Source organism: Neodiprion lecontei, chromosome 2, assembly GCF_021901455.1.
Source record: "Neodiprion lecontei isolate iyNeoLeco1 chromosome 2, iyNeoLeco1.1, whole genome shotgun sequence".
Classification (NCBI taxonomy): Eukaryota; Metazoa; Arthropoda; class Insecta; order Hymenoptera; family Diprionidae; genus Neodiprion; species Neodiprion lecontei.
The window spans coordinates 34,107,921-34,122,172 of NC_060261.1; the positions used below are offsets into that span (position 1 = coordinate 34,107,921).

The 14,252-nt window shown below is 34.9% G+C and overlaps 4 protein-coding genes across 12 annotated transcripts; 2 read left to right on the top strand and 2 right to left on the bottom strand.

Moving 5' to 3' along the window:
* Positions 1 to 184: 184 nt before the first annotated feature.
* On the top strand, positions 185 to 6,733 carry LOC107226191 (transcription factor Dp-1). 5 transcript variants are annotated; one of them, XM_015666915.2, is made up of 11 exons: positions 185 to 312; positions 477 to 575; positions 1,557 to 1,675; positions 2,260 to 2,326; positions 2,663 to 2,760; positions 3,213 to 3,376; positions 3,757 to 3,919; positions 4,103 to 4,464; positions 4,605 to 4,687; positions 4,768 to 4,851; positions 4,936 to 6,733. In XM_015666915.2, the coding sequence occupies exons 2-11, from the start codon at positions 527 to 529 to the stop codon at positions 5,172 to 5,174; spliced, it is 1,428 nt and encodes a 475-aa protein (XP_015522401.1). In that variant the 5' UTR covers positions 185 to 312; positions 477 to 526; the 3' UTR covers positions 5,175 to 6,733. The 5 variants fall into 5 exon arrangements, with proteins under 5 accessions (XP_015522401.1, XP_046588757.1, XP_015522402.1 ...); XM_046732801.1 differs by having other exon boundaries at positions 191 to 575; positions 4,106 to 4,464; XM_015666916.2 differs by having other exon boundaries at positions 192 to 575; positions 3,213 to 3,373.
* Positions 6,496 to 7,868, bottom strand: LOC107226182 (COP9 signalosome complex subunit 9). The gene is made up of 3 exons (XM_015666895.2): positions 7,721 to 7,868; positions 7,393 to 7,465; positions 6,496 to 7,269 (listed from the first exon to the last, which is right to left on the bottom strand). The coding sequence occupies exons 1-3, from the start codon at positions 7,787 to 7,789 to the stop codon at positions 7,232 to 7,234; spliced, it is 180 nt and encodes a 59-aa protein (XP_015522381.1). The 5' UTR covers positions 7,790 to 7,868; the 3' UTR covers positions 6,496 to 7,231.
* Positions 7,869 to 8,111: 243 nt separating this feature from the next.
* Positions 8,112 to 13,062, top strand: LOC107226170 (golgin subfamily A member 2). 5 transcript variants are annotated; one of them, XM_046732793.1, is made up of 14 exons: positions 8,119 to 8,562; positions 8,750 to 8,842; positions 8,950 to 9,135; positions 9,457 to 9,645; positions 9,744 to 9,939; positions 10,041 to 10,206; positions 10,291 to 10,432; positions 10,548 to 10,742; positions 10,861 to 11,082; positions 11,161 to 11,346; positions 11,422 to 11,673; positions 11,753 to 12,131; positions 12,207 to 12,407; positions 12,534 to 13,062. In XM_046732793.1, the coding sequence occupies exons 1-14, from the start codon at positions 8,524 to 8,526 to the stop codon at positions 12,725 to 12,727; spliced, it is 2,640 nt and encodes an 879-aa protein (XP_046588749.1). In that variant the 5' UTR covers positions 8,119 to 8,523; the 3' UTR covers positions 12,728 to 13,062. The 5 variants fall into 5 exon arrangements, with proteins under 5 accessions (XP_046588747.1, XP_046588746.1, XP_046588748.1 ...); XM_046732791.1 differs by having other exon boundaries at positions 8,112 to 8,562; positions 8,950 to 9,645; positions 12,537 to 13,062; XM_046732790.1 differs by having other exon boundaries at positions 8,116 to 8,562; positions 8,950 to 9,645.
* Positions 13,063 to 13,129: 67 nt separating this feature from the next.
* LOC107226179 (60S ribosomal protein L35) lies at positions 13,130 to 14,103 on the bottom strand. Its single transcript, XM_015666891.2, has 3 exons — positions 13,976 to 14,103; positions 13,588 to 13,724; positions 13,130 to 13,435 (listed from the first exon to the last, which is right to left on the bottom strand). The coding sequence occupies exons 1-3, from the start codon at positions 13,976 to 13,978 to the stop codon at positions 13,204 to 13,206; spliced, it is 372 nt and encodes a 123-aa protein (XP_015522377.1). The 5' UTR covers positions 13,979 to 14,103; the 3' UTR covers positions 13,130 to 13,203.
* Between the last annotated feature and the right edge of the window lie 149 nt (positions 14,104 to 14,252).

Genomic DNA, 14,252 nt, shown 5'->3' on the forward strand with positions numbered 1-14,252 from the left:
GGAAACGAAATAGGGAGGTCGTTCTGCACTGTGATTCGCAGATACATTGATTCACTGACGTTTTGTGTAGTAGCGCTGAGTTCCCCAGCTACACATAATTCGATACTCAATGACTGAAGTTTGCGGTAGACGGGGAACGATGAGGAACGGAGCGAACCACGTGATCAGCACTGGCCAATCAGCTGTTTAGCTTTGTGCTACCGCCAAGCTCGTCTCGGCTCTACTTGCACTAAAAAGCTGTATTTTACTGACGCGTTGTTAATGTCGTGATAACGATTCAACGAGAAGCTGTGTGTCGCGCACGATAGCGCGGTTAGTTTATTTTGATAATTCGCAATATTATTGATACTTGGTAACCGGGTTTTTACAATATTTACTTCACAAATAGTGCAATGCCGGAGTCGCCATTTTGGTGATACGTCGAGTCCGACCTAACTATTGCACTTATGATCTTTTTATTTTCACGCGAATTTCAGTCCGCTTACGGGATCATATTTGATACCTTCGATATCCAGAAGCATCAGTGATGACCCAGCAAAATAAAACGATGAATTTCTTGATACACGACGCAAATGGTAAGTCGTCCAACTGGCGCGCCAACAATCGGCACGCACGGCTCCGTCTCTGAATATTCCTTGTCGAATGAAGTGTGAAACAATACCTCGTGCGATCAACCGAGGAGCGCGTTTTCTAACCAAATTTCACGATTCTTATATTTCGCATATCCATTTCTATTTGGATTCGTCAATTTGATCGCAGGCTCCTTGCTAAACTCAATCACGTTAAAACGTGTGTTTCGCGTTTACTACCAGAATACCGCGAACGAAAGAATGCAATTTTTGCAATCTTTGTTTGTAACCGAATCTTACATTAATAATCTTGATCGAGATTTCTTTCTAAGGATTTACAGAATATCCCAATCACTTTCATTTACTTATCGATAACTAGAACATCCCACTGTATAGTTCTGGATTTCCTTACGTTAAACTTACAATTTACACATTGACACTGACAAATTCTCTGTTCTTTTATTGATATACTTGTGGAATCCATGAATAATAAACAAACATATTTAGTACTGCTCGCGTGATTGTAATTGGTTCACTTTCATTGAGAAATAGCTATTGGAAATTGAAGATTAATGTTAAATGATATTGCTGTTTGGTATTCCTATTTTAGTTAAACTAGCTGTATTGTTTTCACGTAATAACGTGTATTGATAATCAGTCGTACACTGAATATCATTCTTGTAGATCTCAATTAGGATATAAATAATTCATTATTGTTCTTCTTAGCAACAAGGGCATTCCTTATTTGCCTTCAAGATCAATCAGTTGATTTGCCTCTAAAATTTGTGTACTACAGCAGCATTGACTCTTGAAGGACGAATGCCATTCAATATGAAATCTTAAATATTTCAGTATTCCCTACTGCTAAACACTTGATACTACTCAGAAGAGCCATCTAATGTACATACATTAGTTGATTAACTGAAGTTTTGGATCATATAAAATTGTTAATCTGTGATATTTTAAAAAAAATAAACTTTCTTACAGGCCAACCACAAGTTATTAAAGTGGTTCCGAGCACGCCGAATAAAGCACTAACTGGGCTTGTTAGCACCACAAATTCCGGGAGTTTGAAGGTATTCAAGACACCTGGCCAAGATACCCAAGTAAATATCATTTAAAATATATAATCAGACTCGCAACATTTGTATCATTTTTCTAATAATTACCATATATTGAAAAATTGCTCTACCAATATTCAACAGGTTTGCAAACATATTTTAATTATGTTATACAATGAGTACAATCCATATTATTCTGCACTCCCATCTTGAATATTTTTTACGGTTCCCATTTGTATGACTACTGAGTATGGTTCATAAAGCTTTCTAAGATGACACTGAAGCTCATATTTATAGACCTATTCGGATGAGCTGATTCATATCACAATTTAACCCAATGGCCACAAACAGGAGTTCTCAAAACAAAAATTCAAACTGTCTCACAACATATAGTATTTCTGACGTGTGCTATCTTGTACATTTTTTAATCAAGGGATTCAATAGATGATACGCAGAATTATCCCCGCCTGCTAGTGTAAGCTTCCAGCTTCTAGCTTCAACTTTGTATTTACAGGGTGCCCAGTGGTCAGTTAAATGTGTAGCAATTCGGGGGATATTGAATCACTTAGTGAGTGGGCACCCTGGGTTCATTGTGATGATATTATGACCATTACTGTTTGCACACTCAGGTCTTGTCCAGTGGGACACAAGTACTGAGAACCATCAGTTTGCAAGGTTCTTCAACACCTGGTCAGCGTGAGTATTACAGATTCTTACCTAGTTTCTTGCAGTACATATTGACGGATCCTATGAAAACAGAAGTATTTCGATGGGTCGGATAGAACACTTATATTTTGCCGCGCAATCTAGAATGGATGTAACTTAAAAAGTGTTACAGCATGTCCATACAGAGCTCTATACACAACTTTTAGCATCTTTTAAGATAGATCCGTTTTAGGTTACCCAGTGAAATACGGCCTTTCTATCTGGACTGTCAAAATATGTTTGTTTCTATAGGACCCATCTATATATCTGTCTTTTCAGTTATCAGAAAGTTCACATTTCTCATGTAACAAAATATTTTTCTATTAGGCTTAGTTACCATCCCTGTACAAAGTGCAAAAATGTCATCTGTAAAAGCTGGGGAATCTGTAGTGACAAAAACAATACAACTTACAACTGCTCGAATGGTAGGTTACAACATCATGAGCATTGGGAAAATATGAATCAGGAGCTATTCAAAAAAGACATTAGCTTTTCCTGGGGGATCCTGGATTATGTGGTAGTAGCATAAAGCACACTGGTGGGGGTGCAGATGAACATAATGTTCAGTTACTGTAGGTAGATTTTTAATCATCTGCAGCCCAGGTTGATTTTATTAACGTTAGCTCTACTAGTGTGGTAATATTATATATTATATTAATTTTTATCATTTTGTTAAAAAGTTTCTATTGAAATGAGAGTTTGTATTTTCAGTATCTAAAAACTATCAGAAGTGGATTTGTTAAATATCAATTCAGGGGGATTAAAGTAAATGAATCCATTAAACAAAGTTGATGTATTTTTTGAATGGCCTCTGATAAGCTTGATTGGATTTTGTGTTATGATTTAATTTTTTTATTCAAATCTTTCCATTCAACAGAATGATTTTAAACAAGCGTTGGTATCCCAGCCTCAACAACAGGCCAGCAATCAACAGCAGATTGTCAAAGATCAATCTGGAAAGACTTTCATCAGCCCCATTTTGGATCACAGTGGTTCGAGGAAACGACAGGATGTCGAGAGCAGCGATTTTACCCCAGAGTAGTGAGCTTGGACTATTCTTAATAAAAAACTGAACCTTTTCCTGACGGGGTTTATCTCTGAATATTGAATGATGCACACGTTTGGTTTTGAAATACATATCACGATGAAATATCATAGAACTATTGATCGTCAAGTAGCACAATAAATTCACGAATCTTTCAAAAAGTTCAAAACAGAGGACAGTTTAGAAACTTATCTTTAAATAAAACATGAATCATTGATTTCAATTTGCAATGTGCAAACACATGTCACTGATATTATCTGACTTATTTATCTTAAAGCAGCGACAACTTTTAAGCATAGGATGCATATCAAAGTATGTGTCTGAAATCGGGAAAGGGTTCGTTTTCCAGATTAATAGATCTGTATTAAATTTACAGCAAACGGAGAAAAACAGAAAAAGTTGGAAAGGGGCTTCGCCATTTCTCTATGAAAGTCTGTGAAAAAGTGAAAAAGAAAGGTACGACATCATATAATGAAGTTGCTGATGAATTAGTTGGCGAATTCACCAACCCTGCGCACATAAATTCGTTAACTGATCAGGTAAATATCTTTTATCGTTGATATTTGGAACCTTGTTGTCTTTTCAGGCAACTCACAGATAGTGCTTCAAAGTTTGATCTTAGGTGCAAAAGTACATAGAGAAATGATCTCAGTCTTGCCAATGAGTGTCAAAATTTGCTTATTCAATTCCAATTTCACTCAGGATTAATATCTCTTTTGCAGCAGTACGATCAGAAAAATATTAGGAGACGTGTATACGATGCATTGAATGTATTGATGGCAATGAATATAATCTCCAAGGAGAAGAAGGAGATAAGATGGTTGGGTTTGCCCACAAATTCGTTGCAAGAGTGTTTGTCGTTAGAAAAAGATAAGAAAAAGAAAATAGAGAGAATCAAAGCCAAAACTCAGCAGCTGCATTCGTTAATTTTGCAGCACATATCGTACAAAAATTTAGTTGAACGCAACCATAAAAACGAGAATTTTCATGGACCACCTAAACCTAATTCTGCTATACAGTTGCCATTCATAATAGTTAATACCAGTAAGAAAACTGTTATTGATTGCAGTATTTCAAACGACAAGTAAGTGTCAGTCTTTCTTTTTCATGTAGTATTTTTTTACACAAAATTAGTTCATGTTTATAATTTATAGGAAAGTTCGATTTGCATATTTTACACGTATCTACGAGTAATGCTTCTTATAATATTTGTATTACTTTCAGAACCGAGTACCTGTTTAATTTTAATGATAAGTTTGAGATCCATGATGACATTGAAGTTCTGAAAAGAATGGGTTTAGCCTTTGGTAAATACTAATTTAATACTTTGTTCCAAATATTGATAAATTTGCACGAAAATCTCGGTACAAATGTACATTTGCTTCAGGCCTTGAGAAAGGAGAATGTACTGATGACGATTTACGGAAAGCAAAAACTATGGTACCAAAGTCCCTTGAAAAATACGTTGAGCGTAAGTAGCTCTAGTTACACTTGATTTTATTTTAAGGTAAAGGTGCTGTGGCATAAATCTAATATTATCAACTAATATCCATAGAATTGGCCTCTGGGGATTTGGAAAGATTCATTCCTGTTACAATTCCTGGGCCGAGTACATCGATGGATGAACTGGAAATAAAATTAGAGGAATCTGGATCTCGGCCACCTTCTTCTTCTCGTACCTCTCTCTCGGAAGATCCTTTGTCTCCACCTTCCCAGTTTTTCTCTGAGGAAGAAGATGAAGAAGAAGAAAGCGACCAGGACGATCAAGTCGACAGTGATCTTGAGGCTAACTAGCATATCCATTCATCATCCTCTTAACATATTTGGTAACCACGAAATTGGGCTTGCGGTGTCGTTTGAATTACACAAACGTAAAATCATTTTTATAGAAACACTTTGCATCACCAGGTGCTTTGTATTATTATTGCGCCACGTTGCCGAAATCGTTGGATGCAACGGATTGATTATACAGTGATTGAATTTTCATGCCTTCTCACTGAAATGGAGTCTCATACCTTACTTGGTTGGCTAATTTTTGCTGACGAAATAATCGAGACAATATCAAGGAATACATCTTAACATTGCCGAAACAATCTATTTTGGCTGTAGGAAGACTCCAGAATTACATTCATGTTTCAAAACAGCTGAAATTAAATTTTATATTACTGGAAGGTATATTGTGTTGCAGGTTGAGAAGTGTAATGAACTAATAACAGCGAGTAGGGTACATGTCACTTTCTTTCTTTTATGGAATAGCATAAGACTAATGCGTAAACGTCCGTAAATCGTATTTCATGCCACTTTGATTGTTATTGCTCGGATACGAAAGCGACGAGTTAGCTAACCGACGTGCACAGGGACTGAAATTCGGTGCTATTTTAATCATGCGTCGTGTCGTGAATTTAGACACTTTAGAATGTATGTACTATAAATAACACAATTATAATCTTACATTAATATTATTACATGTATAAAATATATCTATACCACTCATTTTCTTATGGCACGTTTATGATATCTGTGGTTCACAGCAGGACGCAATATAGCAAAGGAATACAGAGAGAGGTCTAACTAATTTGAAGTGAATAAATTGTAAAATTATTACAAGTGACTGTATATTTTTTTTTTCTTCAATTCAAGTTTTTAATACATTTTTATTATTTCTGCGTAACTTTACTATTCCGGATATAGAATGCCAAATTTTTATTTGAGCGCAATTTTTTCCGTTAGAAAACATATTTAATTCACTTGATATGGAAAATTCATTGAACTTTAAAAGATTACTTGTAGAAATTTATTTTATGCATACTGCTGTATCGATTTTGCGTATTTTATTGAATTAGTCTTTTACCCAAAATAGGAATTTATGTTGCAGTTCCAGTAATACAAAGTAATCATTAGCTACTTATTAATAATTAATATTCTTCAGTTTAGAAATTGTTATTATTAACAGGATTAAGTGTGATACGATTATTTAGAAATAGGTATTTACGTAATTTCTCTTATTTCCGAAATATTTCAACTCTTCGTTCCATTAATGAGCATCTTGTAAATGTTTAACATGGCTCAATGCGAATTTTGTTTTTGGATCGAAAAAATATTTTTGAATAATATATAATAATTGCAATCTATGATTAGGTTTGTAAATGATTTTAGAGGTCAGCTACCTACAAACATGTGTTACTGACAGTAACTGATCTGATACTGAATATGTATCATGAGGATAGGGTCTGTAAAGCAGCATCTTCGGACATATGTCAGAAAAGTGTATCTTGTACACAATAATTATTACAACATTTCACAAATAGCTGGATTAATTGAATGATTGTAAATAAATTTGGACCTCTCATTTATATTAATTGGTCGTTATTAAATTACTATGTTCATGCTATACTTAAGCTTGTCTGAATTTTTGCCATTATTTAGGCTAATGCAATTTTTAATTTTCAATTGATATATGAGGCATTATATTCTGGCTAGATGTAAATAGTTTTCAATGCCATTTAAACAAATTAGTTTCATCTTTAGTTAACTAGGTTCTTTCTATTATTAGCTACTTCTGGTTAACATGTGTGTGCTATATAGATACATTGCTCAGATTGTCACAGCATCCTAAAATCTGAGTTGTAAAGCAGTTCGTGATATTTTGCTTCATTAAGTTCATAATAATTCTCGCGAAGTGAAATGAATATTCAACAGAGTTATCTAACAATGATGAAACAAATATTTTTATAAGAACAGTTTATTCAGCATTGAGTGTTTCATTTTTTGTAACACAAATCATTATATCGGTATTACTCGAACTTATCAAGTTTGAAAGAATTTAAGACCTTTGTTGATCACAGTGTTCATCAGTTCAGATCCTCATCATCGAACAAATCATCGAAATCTAAAATAAATATAGTGTTTTTATCAATGCACATTTCCTGCAGCGCTTTTATAAAAGAATAAACCTTTTTGGCACAGAGTAAAATATATCTTCATCATTATTTGATACAAAACAAATTCTTACCATTGAAAAAGTCAGCATGCACCGCTTTTTCATTAGCAGCAAGATCCATCAACAATCCACTGGATCCACCAGCCTAAATAATGAAAAAAAAAAAACATCAATAACTTGCAGAGTATACAATTTTTTTTACTACCGAGCAATTTGATCTTGTTTGTCTGGCTGACGGTGTGAGGGTATTGGTCAGTGACGAGCAATTCTAAATCAATGCAATGCAGATATACAATCTAAGTGATCGTCAGCCCAGAAATTAAGTCACGTTTGACAGCTTTGGCACGATGGTTTACGATTTGAACGTATGTAATTTATGTTTTAGAATGTTTAACGGAACCTCTTCAAGATCCATATATGGACCAGCGCCTTCGGGGAACATTTCATCGGCCACAACAGTAGGTTTCATGTCGACACAATCAATTACTTGATTTGAAACAACAATTCGACGTAGAAATAGGATGAAAAATTCATATGCAATTGTTCTAGTTTAACCATTAAGTGTACATACCTATATGGAAACGTTGACTTGAGAATTCGTAATCAACGACAAAAAGAAAGAGATAGAATTACCAAGCAGTGGTCTCATTCTCTGAGTCGGTAACAGTAGGGAATTTCTGTAGTGCGAATTCAACTACAGAAAAAGTGTGCACCGAGTCCAAATTTCCTAGAATTCATCCAATAAACAGGCAAGAAAACCAGTGAAACCACACGTAAACGCACTTGTGAAGTTGAATTTGCCATAAGATTCTAAACTAAACCATTAGCGAAACAGCAGTGCTGCCTTTTATGCTCCGCATTTCGTATCGTGTTTCTCGTTTTCGTCAACGTCATCGTCCTCATAGGTAGAGAGGATCTTCCTCTCTGCCATAGCTTTCTCTTTTTAATCAAGGCTCACTGTGAGGTAGTAGTCCATCTCTATTAGCTATGGTGCACAAACACAAATGACTTAATACACCTGCATATCAGGACAATGTGTGTGAGTGGTGAAGTGGCACGTAGAGCGTAACCTCACAATGTTCTGTCATATTGTAATATTTTGCTCTATGTATTGTAAATAATTAATAGAATAAATATTGCGCGTGGATTCTGCACCAAGTACACTGTTTGCTCTTCGTACAGGTCAAAAACGAACCCTCAAAAATGAAAAAATCTGAAAAACTATTAGCAGCCAGAAAAAGGGTGAGAGCAGAGAAAATATAGTTATCTTTTCTGCGAACTTTTCGCTATTATTCATTACCGATAATTTCTAATCAAATGTTCGTTGTAATTACTTTGTGTAATATTTTCAAAATCGAAAATTGTAATGTACACACACAACTCACATGAATTAGTATCACATACTATAATGGATATTTCTGTATCATAGCTCAAGGAATTCCAAATGAGTAAAAGAAGTCACATGGCAGATGATACTTCAAAAGATGTAAACGAAAATACAGAAGAATCTACTCCGTCACAGGTGAAGAGAATTTCCGTTGTCCTTATTTAATCTGAACGAAGGTAATACCTTCATTAAAAAGTTTGATCTCTAACCATTAACATGGGGTTTACTTTATGTTTGTACAGATCGACAATACTCTTTATAACTCTGATAATAATTACAACTACCGGAAAATAGGGTCCCCAATAAAAGAGACTCAAACACCATCAATAGACAGCCAAGTTTCTGAAGCCCCTCAGCAAACTTCAGAATCGCATGATTTTTTGGAATTCAATTCCAATGGTGATATCACTTCTGCTGCTACAAAGCTGGTGAATTCTTCAAATCCTACTAGCGTTTTTCAAGACACTGTTGATTTCACTGTTCAAGAAAAACTGTCGGAAGGTTCCAGTATTATATCTAATTTCACAAATCTGACAGATGATGTTTCTAATAAACATCAAATTAATGACAATCTGATTAATGTTGAGAATTATTTTACCTCTCAAAATATAACGAATAAAACAGATGAAATTGATTTAGAGCAAGACATTTTATTAAAAAACGAGACACACAATGTAAATGCTCATGCAGAGTCAACTAATAATCGCAGTGGTTTACATACTGAGTATGAATCATTGGTCGGATCTCAGGCGTTGCAGAAAGAATATCTACTACAGATGACATCTGCCGTCACAAACATATTGTCAAGTGATATGGAGAGTAAAGACGTGCCACAAGAACTTACCTCTGATTTGGAAAAGAGAAATCAATTCTTGGCATTCTGCTTGCAAGAACAAAAAGAACTTGTTAACCGATTACATCTTGAAGTCAGCCAATATGTAAGTTTGGTGAAATCATTGGTTCAGACCAATTGACCAGCTAAAATCTTCATATTAAAAAATTATACAATTTCAATGAATTTTTTTTATATTCACAGAGGACGAGAGTGTCAGAACTAGAAATGATAATGACTACAAAGGATACAGAATTTGAAGCAAAGCTTTATCACGAATTGAATCCACTCAAAGAGCAATTACAACTTCATGCACAAACAACTGGCATTCTTGTAGGAGAAAAAGCTGAGCTTACTGCTGCCCTCGTTCAAAGTCAAACAACTACCAAGCAAAAAATTGGTAAAATTACTTATATTTTGTTAATATAGACTTGGTATTACACGCTAAAAGTAAAAATTTTATACAGTATAACAGATTGATAATCAATTACTTTTTATCAGCTGAAGTCGAAGAATTAAATGGAAAATTAAAATCGGTCCAACTCCAAGTCTCTGATTTAGAAAGGGAACTGAATTCTGTGAAAAATAGTAGCGAAGATGTCGGAAAAGTGAATAACCAGCTTCAATCTAGCTTCTACTCTTTAGAGGCGAAGTATTCTCAAGTGAAGTAAGTTTGCGCAGTCATGGGCCCTCATTATTAGTCTTTTATGACATATCATTGGATCTTTATTGGACGTTTTTATATTCTAAGACAAGAAAAAGACGACTTGGAATTAGAGACCGCTGAATTAAGGCAGAAATTAAATGTTAAAAATACTGAGTTAACTAACATTCAACAAGAATTGAAAGAAAAAACTGCCTTACTGTCCTTGAATGAACTCCGAATACAACAGGTACTTACAGTTTATTATAATCTCTATTCGGAACTCTATGATCAGACCTAAAATTGACCCGAAAATGTAGTGGAAATTAAGTGTCCAGCATGCCATATTCCAATCTAATACCTAATTACAGATGACTTCTACGACACAAGAAACCCAAGGTATCAGTGAGCAACACCATGTAGTAGCCGCACTGGAACAGCAGTTGAGCCAATTAATGGAAACTCTTAAAGCTGTCAGTAGTGAACGTGACGAAGCTAGTAACCATTACCAAAATTATGTTCAACAACTGAACAACCAAGTTACCACTCTTGCTCTGAAGGTAAGCCAACACGAATTTGCAATTTTGATTGCTGTTCTTAAATTATATTTAAATTGCAACGCTGATTACTGCAAATATTTTTCTGTTGCATCTTATTCATTTATTAATTATTTTTTAGCTCGAGCAAACTACAAAGGAGAATGCAGAAATAAGTAGTCGAGAGCACAGCCTTATTCAACGGTTGTCCGATCTAGAACGCCAAATACAAAGTCAGAAAGAAATACCTGAATCTACACCTCCTGTTATCAATGACAATAAAGAGCGAATTGATGAGTTAGTCAAAAATATTGATCAACTCACTTTAGAACGGGATAGTCTTCGAGCAACACTTCATGAAAAGGTGATTTAACTTTCTGGCTGAACTACAATAGTCCTCTAGAATGAAATTGAATATTTTACTTTGTTTTCTTCCATCTAGGATTCAGATATCGATGCACTCAAGCAAGAAATGGAAGAGTTGCAAGAAATGCGTGCAAGCAATGCTGAGGCGTCCCGTTTAGTCTCTGCTCTAGAAGGTGAAAGATTAGCGGCAGCTCGGGCTGTCTCTCAAAATCAACAGTTGAAACAGCAGTTGAGTGAAATGCAAGATGCTTTCGTACAACTTGTAAGTTAATTTAGAATAATTATTTAGTACATTGTCAAAGAAGCACAGTTTGTGAAAACAATTTTTTCACTATAGAGCAACACAAAACTTGATTTGACGGAGCAGTTACAAGGAGAGAGGTCGATTGGAAGAAAATTGAATGCTCGGTTGAATGACACTGAAAATGAAGTACAGAAATTGAAAGATGAAATGCAGGAAAAGGATTTACTCATGGCTGAGTTAGAGAAAGAAAAATTACACATGGCTCAAATTGCAGATCAAATGCAACACTATCAAGCTCAGTCTAATCAGGCTAGTACCTTGCAGCAAGAACTTCACAATGCGCAGGTAAATGTGACTAATTGGAACCATGAAATGTGCTTGTATACAAAATCAATTTGTTACCAATACAAACATTGGAATTTAGGAACGGATCGAAGTTTTAATGAAAGAAAATCAACAATTGATCAGCGAATTGAATGCTGGGACGATGTTGAATGATTCAACCGTTCAAAATCAAAACATTATACAGCCCAATGGTGAGTGTAACTTGCAAGCATTGAATGACGTGGAAAAACTAAAATTATCAACAGCAACAACACAGACTGACAATGAGTCGTATAGTATTGGTGACACGGCCCCGCCAATTAGCGAACAACAAGCAATGATGTCAGTTTCGCCCGAAGCTGTGAAAAAGTTGGAGGAACGATTTAAACATACTATGGAACGTGTTGCTGAACTCTCAGACGAAAAACAAAGATTGGAACATCTCGTTTTGCAGCTTCAAAGTGAAACCGAAACTATAGGTTAGCGTAGCCACACTGAACCGTTATATTTCAGGTGTAATAAAACCAGGATGTATAATTAAACATCTCTTTCAGGCGAATATGTTACATTGTATCAAAAGCAGCGTGGTGTCCTTCAAGAAAGGGCTAAAGAAAAGGAGGAAGCATTCCGCCAGTTGACAGAACAACGAAACACACAACAGGAACAGCTGCATAAACTCAAAATGCTTGTAGCTGAATTAATTAAAGAGAAAACTACGTCTACCACTACATCTGCATTATCGGATAGTACAAACGGTATATATTAATTCCTGTATTCAGTCCACATTGCTATTTCGATTACGGATTCTAAATGTTTGTTGGTTTTCTCGAATTTTTTTTTTTTTTTTATACATTGTTTCATTTTTAACATGTGTCTTCTAGAAGATGGTCTAGAAGCAAGCAAACACGTGGAAAACAAGACATCCTGTCAATCGGAAGTAGTTGCAGTCAAAGATAAAACTACGTCTCAAATTCTTGATCTTCTGACGGAAATTAAAGAATGCAAGGATACGTGTGCCTTGGAACCTAACTTCCATCCATGCCCATGGTGTTCAGGAAACTTGATTACAATTTAACCTTAAAACCAGTCATTAACTTATATTGCCTTAAAATTATTCAACTCTCAATTATTATGATTACTATAAACATATTCCTAAACAGAACATGTCAAAATTGTACATAAAATGTTGAAGTATTTCATAAATTTATACAATGTAGTACTTTCTTTTCAGTTTTCCTTTGTTCACTAACTTGCTTGTTTGCCAACTTATCGGCAGACTAAAAGTTATGAATTAAATTTTTTTTAAATTTACTCTCATATATAATTATTTCTAGGCTTTCAACAACAAAAAGTTCATTAATATTTTGATTATTTAACATAAACGGGTTGCAAGTAAATGTGAGCATTAAAAATAGCCGCTGGTCTTGTTGATGAATAAATTTACAAAGGAAAGGAATTGAAATGAGATATACACAAGTTAAATAAACTACCATAGAATAGTTTTATTGATAAATTTTGTTTTAATTTTTTGAGTAAGAAATTGAACTGTGTTTAAGCTTTCACGGCATATTTCCTGATGGGGAATGCAGATCGCTTGCGAATTTCTTTCAGAGTCTTACGACTCGCCTGGTAAGGAGTCAAGGCCCTGCGAATTGCTCTGGTCTTCTTTGGCCTCAAGTCTAAGGGCTTGTACTTCTTATTCTTGAACAAGCGTCGTAAATTCTCCTTTTGATACTGGTGCATAACAATGTACACACGAGCAATAGCTTTGCGAACGACGCGACTGAAGGTAAAGAGAAATTCATTGTAAATTAGGCAGCTTTAGTCATTCATTACATTTGACAATAACAGTAAACCGGCTACTACTTATCACATAAATATAACATAAGTGATTCAGAGCGAAAGATTAAACTATAAGGGGTTAGAACAGCTTACATTTTTGAGAGTTTGGAAGCGGCACCTCCTGTCACTTTGGCAACTCTCAAATTCGTCAATTCAGTTTTGAGCTCATCGAGCTGTTTGAGCAACTCCTTCTTGTCTTTCCTCCTCAGCTCGGAGCACTTGACCTTACCCTGAAATATCAATAGAACACTCACATAACGTCACGCTTAGAACACCTAAACAACAATTCCACATGGAAACCGCCAATGTAATAATGTTTTATTCAGGTTAAAAGAAAGAAGCAAGTCTAGATTATGGGTATGATTTTACAGACCGGCAATACGTAAAATTAACCTGAATTTGTGTATTTTATTTGTAAAATTATGTATGAAAATGGATTCTTTGGATAAATACGGATAACCGCAGTAAGAAATCCACAAACCATCTTGCTGCTGTTTGGCTTGAAGAAAGAGGGATTCGTGACCGGAACCTGGATTTTAGCTACAGGAAGTCAAGGATTTCAATTCAGTGGCCGTATGCATCAACACTTTTGTGTTCTTTCGTATAAAGCCATATGTCAAGTTAACAAAATTCAAAAAATTGACAAGACAAATATTCTTAACATATGAGTTAGTTTGGCTTAGAAATTTTTCAAATTCGAAAAATATTCTTTCATAAAGCATCTGTTAAATTACAAAACTTTATACCGACTTTACGTT

What these genes read in the sequence shown, in the direction of transcription:
- LOC107226191 (XM_015666915.2), top strand. Translation starts at nt 527, where the DNA reads ATGACCCAGCAAAATAAAACGATGAATTTCTTGATACACGACGCAAAT. An exon ending in CACCTGGCCAAGATACCCAA is followed by an intron (nt 1,676 to 2,259) that starts GTAAATATCATT and finishes TTGCACACTCAG; the next exon opens with GTCTTGTCCAGTGGGACACA. An exon ending in AAGAATGGGTTTAGCCTTTG is followed by an intron (nt 4,688 to 4,767) that starts GTAAATACTAAT and finishes CATTTGCTTCAG; the next exon opens with GCCTTGAGAAAGGAGAATGT.
- LOC107226182 (XM_015666895.2), bottom strand. Translation starts at nt 7,789, where the DNA reads ATGAAACCTACTGTTGTGGCCGATGAAATGTTCCCCGAAGGCGCTGGT. An exon ending in CATATATGGATCTTGAAGAG is followed by an intron (nt 7,466 to 7,720) that starts GTTCCGTTAAAC and finishes TTCATTATTTAG; the next exon opens with GCTGGTGGATCCAGTGGATT. An exon ending in GCATGCTGACTTTTTCAATG is followed by an intron (nt 7,270 to 7,392) that starts GTAAGAATTTGT and finishes TATTTATTTTAG; the next exon opens with ATTTCGATGATTTGTTCGAT.
- LOC107226170 (XM_046732790.1), top strand. Translation starts at nt 8,524, where the DNA reads ATGAAAAAATCTGAAAAACTATTAGCAGCCAGAAAAAGG. An exon ending in TATTAGCAGCCAGAAAAAGG is followed by an intron (nt 8,563 to 8,749) that starts GTGAGAGCAGAG and finishes TCTGTATCATAG; the next exon opens with CTCAAGGAATTCCAAATGAG. An exon ending in AACTACCAAGCAAAAAATTG is followed by an intron (nt 9,940 to 10,040) that starts GTAAAATTACTT and finishes ACTTTTTATCAG; the next exon opens with CTGAAGTCGAAGAATTAAAT.
- LOC107226179 (XM_015666891.2), bottom strand. An exon ending in GCTTCCAAACTCTCAAAAAT is followed by an intron (nt 13,436 to 13,587) that starts GTAAGCTGTTCT and finishes CTTTACCTTCAG; the next exon opens with TCGCGTCGTTCGCAAAGCTA.